The sequence below is a fragment of the Natator depressus genome, chromosome 15 (assembly GCF_965152275.1).
Source record: "Natator depressus isolate rNatDep1 chromosome 15, rNatDep2.hap1, whole genome shotgun sequence".
NCBI classification, from domain to species: Eukaryota; Metazoa; Chordata; order Testudines; family Cheloniidae; genus Natator; species Natator depressus.
Genome location: NC_134248.1, coordinates 17,302,645 through 17,311,470, shown reverse-complemented (window position 1 = coordinate 17,311,470; position 8,826 = coordinate 17,302,645). Strand labels below are relative to the sequence as shown.

The following is an 8,826-nucleotide window of genomic DNA, read 5'->3' as shown; positions in this document are numbered from 1 at the left end:
TCGGGGGAAGCCCTGATTCCTGGCATGAGAGAATAAACTCCTGTCACCATTAACCACAGAGAGCCTACGGCCCCATGATAACGCTGCACGGGAGGAGCAGGCGGGAAAAGACGGAGCTGTCACAGCGCGAGGCCCTCCATCGTGATATATCGTGACACAGGCAGGGAGGGCGGGGTAACACTAACCCAGCCCGGTGCCAGCGGCACCAAGGCAAACAACAAGGCGGGGACCGCCCTCCCACTTCCGATGCCGGAAGGTCGCCGGCAAAGCCCGTCCCCGCAGCTGGGAAACAGCGGCCCCCTCAGCCGTTCCGCCTGGCCCCGCTGACCCCCGCTGCCCGAGCCGCGGACGCCCCCAGTCGGGGGAAGGAGGGTCGGGGTGTGCGAGGCAGACAGGCCCGGCGGGGATCGGCGCCACTCCGGACCCCCGCGGCCTGCCCTCCCAGCGGGGAAGGAGAAACGCGCTGCACCGCTCCCCCTCCCCCGGCTGAGGCGGCGGCGGCGCCACGTCTCGGGCTGGCAGCTAGAGGACGGAGCCCGTCGGGAGCTGTCAGGTCTGTGGGGAGGGGACGGGGCCTGCTGGGGGTCCCGTGGGCGGAGCGCTGGGCCCCGAGTCCCCACAGGGAAGGGCTGGGGGGCAAGAGCTGGCGGAAGGGCCGGGGGTCCTGGGTGGGCCGGCGCCGGGGAGTCTGGCTTGGGCTGGACTGGGGCTCTGGGCTGGACGGGCCGGGTCTGGGCTGTGGCCTGGACGGGGCGGAGGTGGGGGGGGGTCTGAGATCTGGCTTGGGCTGGGCTGGGTGGGGGGTTTGTGGGCTGGGCAGGCCGGGATCTCGCTCAGCGTCCTTGGGGCTTCAGGCCAGCGCTCTGTGTGTCCCAGGTAGGCGAATTAAACCCCGTGCCGTTGGTGCGGGGCGAATCAGTCCTCGTGGACACCTTCCTGCCTGCCCTGTGTGGAGGTTAAACCTTCTTCCCCGCACCAGCGCCAAGGGGGTTTGCCAAGGCCAAGCAGTGGGTGGCTCGGTGGTGCTGAGCGTCTCTAGTTTCTTTGGGGTTGTGGTGGATGCAAGGTGCAACGTCAGTGCGGAATATTATTGTGCCATCTCTCTTTTCCTAACATCCAGCTTCCTGTCTCGGAGTCAGATAGAAGACTTCTGTCATCCTAGGTGTCCCTAGCTTATGCTTCTTGTAGCTTGTTTTTCTCTGCCTCCGATAACCATAGGCATAAGTTTTAAGTTTCTCAGGGTGTCCGGCTGTGTTGTGCTTTTACTAAAACGGGTTCTTTTGGGGTTTTGGGTTTAGTGAACGCCTGCACTCTTAGTGCTGGCTATACACTCCCCTCCAACACTGCTCCTTTCTGTGTAAGGTGTCTGATGGGAGCCTGTGATGGGTATGTTATAAAGAGATAATTTATAATGGACTTTAATAGCAATTAGAAGTCAAAATGTGATGACTTTATATGATTAGGAACAAGGAAGAGCCTTAGGAAGGGGGAGTACTGTATAGACATAGCCCTTTGTACAAACTTTGTTGTTATATTTTGCTATGTTTTAAAAGTCTCTCTGTGCAGCATGAATGTTTATGTAGAGGGCAGACACGGGTATTTGTTATTGCTAGGAATGTGTGACAAATCATCTAATGTAGTCAGACTGGATTGTGTAAGGTGTAACTATGGTGATCGTAAACTCTCTTTACCCTATTGCTACAGTCAGGATCCCCTTATGACTTGTTCTATGTACAGTATCTGTTGTGATGTCGGCACTGGTAGCAGCTATTACTCAAGTTTAAGTTAGAGTTATATGTAACTTTAAAAAGTCAGAGGTTATTTGTAATGTATGCATATTTCTCTTTTGTGGAGGGAAATTCCATCCTAAAATGCCTACCCCAGTCCAGACACCTGTTGTGAAAATAGGCGTGGATTAGCTGCTGGCTCTCTAGGGTCATTGTCTCTTTGTTATCCATGTGATGTAGACAAGGCTCTTTGGTATTGGGATAGCACTAAGTCCAGTCCTGTGCATGTTAAATTTCTGTTGATTTCAGTGAGAGTTTTACCTTCATGACCGCAGGATCTGGTCTTAAATGTGGTTGTATTTTTCCCTTTACACCATTGCTCTTATCACCAAGAGATCAAGTGGTGTGGCACCTCAGATGTACGCTCTGGAGATGGAGAGGGAATAGAAGGTTAAATTGCTCAAATTATTTGATTGGGTGTGGAAGTGTAATTTACACTTTTAACAGTTTTTACACTGTTAGCTAAAATTCTGCTCTTTAGTAAAATGCTTTTTAGTGTCTTGTTTTTTGTAATCTTCTACAATTTATATTTAATTAGCCTATTGGTAATTTAAATGAATGCAATATTATCTTTATAATTTAACAAATTATCAGTTTATGTCTTGACCCATATTTAAACATTTGGCTGTTTGACATATCGTTGGCAGAATGCAGGGTTTTTTGTTAGGAAATCCTCTGTAGCCTTGCCCTAAGAGAAGGCCAGCCTTGGCTGGCAGCTAACTTTCATTTTGACTGTCAACACAAGCTGTAATTAGTAGGTCATGTTCCTGCAAAGTTATATGTGGTGGTTGCTGTGCAGGAACCTGAGCTACAACTGAATAAACAATAGTGTCATGATTTAAATAAAAAGTTAAATTCAAGCCACTATTTGCATTCATACAGGTAAAATAACAGACTTCAACTGGAATAACTCCCCAAAATGAAAAATACAGCACAGGAGTCCAGATTATTAATGAGTAGGGTGATCATATGTCCCATTTTGGCTGGGATGGTTCCCTTTTTAAGCCTTGTCCCGGACATCCTGACTTTTTTGGCAAAACGGGGCAGGTTTGCTCTTGCCAACTGATCATCATGCCCAGTTTTGCCAAAAAATGGTGCACGACCACCAAAGGGTGTGTGCAGAGGAATGTTCATGGGGCTTGAGCAAGCAGTCAGCCCTGGGTGGAGGGGCCTGGGCCAGCCCTGCATTGGATGGGGGCGGGGTGCGGGTTTGAGAGAGCCCCAATGCGATGACCCATTTTCCTTTGGGGAAATATGGTCAGGAATGAGTGACCACTGTTGGAGTAGGACAATTGCATACTTCTAGTTTATTGGAGCTGATACCAGGTTTAAAATATATATTTACATTAAAAAGGACTTTAGGATAATGATCTTAAATCAATTGTCTGGGTGCAGAACCAATTTCTGTAGGCTTGCACAGGTCTTTGTACTGTAAAAGTTGAGAAATATGTTATTAAATAATGCATTCATTGACCAGGACAGTGGATTATTGTCTGCACTATCATTTCATACTTGATCTGTACATTGAAGTAAATGGATTGAGTGGGTGAAGAGCAATTTGTAAGTGCTACTTACTGTCTATCTGGTATCTTCAAAGTTGTGAATATGTTTTTTAAATAAATGTATTTGTTTCCAGTGCATGTAGCATCTTGGTAACTGCTTTTTTTACTCCAGGATATTTTATGACCTCCTGGAATTTCTGAGCTGCCTACTGTAAACCAACAAAAGAAAAGCCCACTATTGTGCTCCTGTATGACATCTCGAATGGCACTACTGCTGATGGAGACAATCCGGACTTGGTAGTTCACTTGGAGGCAAATTATTCAGAAGAATTAATTTCCTTGGATCTGGGTCATTCTTACCATGGACTCGTCATCTGTTCAGCAAGATGCCCTGTTGGAGAACAGAGCTAGCAATGGGGCTTCTCACAGTTCAGAAGAACGGCTGAATTATAAGGCCAAATCAGATATGCCAACCGAAGGAGCTGAAATTAACAGTAAGTTGTTTCATAAGAATTGAATCTCTTTCTGATTATAAGGCCTCTCTTTCACTCATGATTTTGTCATACAAGACATTGACCATTATTTTGTTGGAATCAGTAGTGTATTTTGCTGTATAATACTACAGAATGTCTTGTGAATACTACAACCCATCTGTCTTAGAAATTCAGAAGAATTCCAACTTTTTAATTTAAAAACTGCTTCTAAATTTTGTTTTTAAAGCCATTAATTAAAACCAATTAATTATGATAGGGACTGCTCAATCTGTGTTATATTTCTCTTCTGCTGACATTAAAAGTGGTAGGATCCTTAAGGGCTTGTCTACACCTGGAGTTATTATGGAATAGCTATTCCGGCATAACTCCATGTGTGAATACTCTCTTATTCTAGAAAAAGAGTGCTTTTTTCCGGTTTTAGCATAATCCACAAACTGTTCCACTTTACGAAATAATGAAGTAGAAAACTTTGCACTTGTTCACAAGAAGTTTAATAATGTGCTTACCTAAATAGGCCTCCTTAGGATAAAGATTTATTGTTGAACATAAGAACGGCCATACTGGGTCAGACCAATGGTCCATCTAGTCTAGTATCCCGTCTTCTGACAATGGCCAGTGCCAGGGCCTTCAGAGGGAACAAACAGAACAGGCAATCATCGAGTGATCCATCTCCTGTTGTCCACTGCCAGCTTCTGGCAATCAATGGCTAGGAACACCCAGAGCATGGGGTTGCATTCCTGATCATCTTTGCTAACAGCCATTAGTGAACCTAATATGCATATGTGGAACTGATTTAGTGTTGGTTGGAAATGGTTGAGTAATTAATGTATGTTACAGTTTCCACCTATACAGTTCTGGTTGTTTTTGTTTTTTGTTTTTGTTTTTTTGGTCATACAGCTACAACAAGGGGAGCCCAGAGCCTTTATTTGCATTTGTCAGACAGCCTTGTATCTGATTGCCAGGGTATAATCATAAGATGAATCATTCATCTTGCATGAAGTTAAAATTTAACTGTTTCCTGTCCTTATCTCTGTCAAGCATCTTCCTAACAATCATAGCTTGTAAGTAGCATGCTTTTCTCTTGTTTTTAATCTATTTAATTATACTTTCCGGTGCTTTAGCTGTAGCTCACGAAAGCTCATGCTCAAATAAATTGGTTAGTCTCTAAGGTGCCATGAGTCCTCCTTTTCTTTTTATCAAAATTACTGTCACCTTAAGAACATTAGCAATAGCATATAGTGTCCTGTGTATTCTGTGGCTATAGAATTTGTCATAAAATCATTCCCATGCTGAGAATTGTGCTCCAGAATCTTTTTTTTTTTAATGTATTTTTAACACTGTTTTTTTTATGGTTGAGGATAACCTTTAAATCATGAAACAGATGTAAACTGATGCAGTGTTGTCTGCAGATTGAGAAAGACAGGCTGAAACAGTCGCTCAAAGATTTGAACTGCCCAGTCATTTCTGAGGCGTTGTGGCTGAAGCCTATAAATGACATAGCTATTTCACTACTCACCATCACAGTAGAAATAGCCAGCTAACATGCCAAATTGCCTCCCATGTCCCAACATAGCTTTCAAAATGGCTCTTTCCTCTTGACAACTTCTGATGCAGTTATGCATTCCCAATACAAAAATCTGAGACATATCAAAAACTGAAACAGCACCAGTATAATTTTTTTAATATAAAAACCAATAACATGGGCTGCTGTAGTGTTTTTGTGGTGTTTATTTTAATATTTAGTTCAATGCAAACCTCCATTGATTATATTTAAATGAAAATGTTTGAAGAATTTCAAGTATGATGTTGTGAAGGCCAAGACTATAAAAGGGTTCAAAAAAGAACTAGATAAATTTCTGGAGGATAGGTCCATCAATGGCTATTTGCCATGATAGGCAGGGATGGCGTCTCTAGCCTGTTTGCCAGAAGCTGGGAATGGGCGACAGGGGATGGATCACTTGATGATTACCTGTTCTGTTCATTCCCTCTGGGGCACCTGGCATTGGTCACTATCAGAAGACAGGATACTGAGCTAGATGGACCTTTGGTCTGACCCAGTATGGCTGTTCTTATGTAAGTATGTTGCATCAGAATATTGGCAGGTCAGCACTAGACATTTTTGTTCAGGTGTGGTGGGGTTTTTTTGCGGGGGGGGGAGTGTTATTACGTTTCTATACTGGGGAAAAAAATATGTAGATAATTATATCTGCAAAAAATGCTTTTGCAAGTACAGTTTGATTTGTTTGAGGAACTGCTATCAGCTATTTTGGCAAAAAGCACTCTTTTGTAGGTATGTATCTACACTGGGGTTGCTAGTATAACTATACTGGGAAACCTTTTCTAGGACAGACTAGGCCCTAGAGATTCCAGGGATGTTGTCATGGAATTTGGTTCCATCTTACCACAAACTGCATGGACCCATGACCTTAGTTAACACGAAACGCAGTGAAGCCCTTTACAACAAGATATTTTCTTGGTAAGCAGTGGTTCGTTATAATTGGAAATACAAGTATCACGCTGCAGTAAATCTCAAACAAATGGGCAATTCTCTATAAATGGAGTTTCACTATATCCTAATTTACTCCAAGTGGATTATAGTGTGTGCTTCATTTTTTTAGTTAATCTTTGTATCTTGAATCAGTATATTCATTTGTTTACTGTCTTTTCATTTTAAAACTCTTCTAAAGTGTAATTTGACATACTAAATGAGAAGACCAGTTTTTATGTAACAAAACAAAAGCACTGCCCTACTTGAATCCCCCCTGACCCCCCCCAATGTATCTTATTTAACTTCAGAGGGGTGCTTTAAAGGTTACCACATCTGAGTATTATTATTGTTCCTGATTTTTGTGTAACTTCCCTTCTTCCTTATCTGGTGCTTGAAATGATCCTATTTTATGCCAAAAGTATTTCATAGCTAAGCAGTAACTTTCATATCCAAGTGGAAAAAGAACCACTTTCTTTAATCATTGTGATCTGTTTGCTTATATCTAGTTTCTGTACGTTATCAATAACAGCCCTCCTTTCTGAAAAGATGAGTGTGTGTCAGAAGTAAGCAGCAGAAACAATTCTATTTTAGCACAAGTTTTTTTCAGCTCTGTTTGTTCACATAAACGTTTTTGAATAAACTGTACCAGCCAGGTGGCTATTTCAACTTCCTTTTGGATAGATTTTTTTTCTCGAGCGATCTAGAAACATGTATCTTAAAATTAATCATGAAGTTCTGCCACAACCATGTCTTAAATGTACATCTTTGCTCCATCAAGCAGAGAAGCAAGATGGAGGTCTTTAAAATATAAATTTGTATATTTTATATATAAGTGTTATGCTTCAATTGAGGATGTATTTTTTTCCTCATGTAAAATGCATATAGACACCGCCAAACAGGGATGAGGTCCAGATTTAGGTTAGTTCTTTTTGCGTTATATATGAAATCTAATAAAAATTAATTGGGGGACTTCTGTTTTGTATTTTCTTGCTTCATTATTTTGGTTCATGTTATCTATTGTGCTGTATACATATGATGCATCTGAGAACTGGGATGATACTTGCCTAACAAGGTTGTTGGGAAGGGGCTTAGTTAATGCTTTTGATGCCCTTTGAGATCCTCTGATGTAGGGCATAATAGGAGTGCAAAGTATATTTGCTTGTTCTGAATGGAGAAAAAAACTTCCTCCATCTAATTTTTCTTTGAAGTAGAAATCATAGCAATTTGTAGGCATTCTTACAGTCTAAAAACCAATCCTATTAATTTGTTGGATTTGGTTTTGGAAGTGTGTGCAGGGTTGAATGGGAGGACTTATAGCTGCCAGTGTGAATTAATGCAATGTAACTTTCTTTTCAGCAACTAGTATTAATGCCAACAGAGTGCCAAATGAAGGAGAAAGTCTGGAGATAAACAGCAAACGGGACACTTACCAGAATGGACCAGAGGCACTCTATCCTGACCTCCCTTTGTCTTTTGAATCAACCAGCAGTCCACATGGTCAAGACTCTCCAGGTGTGGCTGGTTTCCATGACAACCTAAGGAAGTCTCAGGGAACTAGTGCTGAGGGAGTAGTTCTTAGAAAAGAAGCTTTGCAGTCACTCAAACTAAGTCTTCCCATGCAAGAAACTGAATTGTGTAAGCATCTGTTTACTGTAGAGCCCCTGCTTCTCTTGCTGCCTAAAGCTTTTTTTCTCTGAGTGTGTCTGCAGAATCACTTAAGCTTGGACTAAAATTCATTTTTGCAATAAACCACTCTCTGCTCCCAGTAAAGCATGTGCCTTAACATTTAACAAGTTTGGTTGTTCTATTGACCTGCACATTATAGTGGATAGGAAGCTAAATTGCCCTAGTTTGTCCCACTTCGGGAGTAATGGAATGACACTGAGAAAATGACAATTTTAGGTTAAATAATAGCAGAAGTTTCTTACAGTGGGATGTCTTAGGCCTTGTCTACACTACAAGGGAAATTCGATTGTAAGCTACACAATATGAGTTACATGAACAGTGTAACTCAAATCGACATAGCTTAGCTCTACTTACCGCAGGATCCACGCTACGTGATATGGACAGGAGATGCTCTCCTGTCGACTTCCCCAACTGTTCTCGATCTGGTGGAGTACAGGAGTCGATGGGAGAGTGATCTGCAGTCGATTTAGTGGGTCTTCCTTAGAGCTGCTAAATCGACCACCGATGCATCGACCGCCGCTCAATGATCCCCCCCGGTAAGTGTAGACAAGCCCTTAGACTAGAATAGTCTCTCAAGGGAAGTAAGAGGAGCTGCATCACATATTTAATACTAAACTGGACAAAATTCAAGAAGATGTACTGTAGGGAACAATCTTACAAGCCTCTGAGGGATGGGACTAGAAACTGAATAGATTTTTGCCTATTTCTGTCATTCTGTCAGAATTCGGGTTCTAAAGCAGGTGGGATTTAGATGGTAAAAGTATTCTTGCTCTTACTGTGGAAGGTTTTGTCTCAGATCACTTGAAAGAATTGTGGCATTTGTAAATATAAAATGATTTAATTGAGCACTGTAATCTCAATGCTTACAC

The 8,826-nt window shown here is 42.3% G+C and overlaps 1 protein-coding gene across 3 annotated transcripts in view; it reads left to right on the top strand.

Moving 5' to 3' along the window:
- The first annotated feature begins 438 nt into the window (after window positions 1-438).
- Window positions 439-8,826, top strand: part of GOLGA3 (golgin A3) — a 38,247-nt gene continuing 29,859 nt past the window's right edge. The window contains exons 1-3 of one of the 3 annotated variants that reach the window (XM_074973318.1): window positions 439-553; window positions 3,462-3,783; window positions 7,628-7,783. In XM_074973318.1, coding sequence (XP_074829419.1) covers window positions 3,651-3,783; window positions 7,628-7,783 — 289 coding nt within the window. In that variant the 5' untranslated portion in view covers window positions 439-553; window positions 3,462-3,650. Of the gene's footprint in view, window positions 554-3,461; window positions 3,784-4,680; window positions 4,845-7,627; window positions 7,907-8,826 lie in introns of those variants that run through there. The other 2 variants (XM_074973316.1, XM_074973317.1) reach the window with 2 other exon arrangements.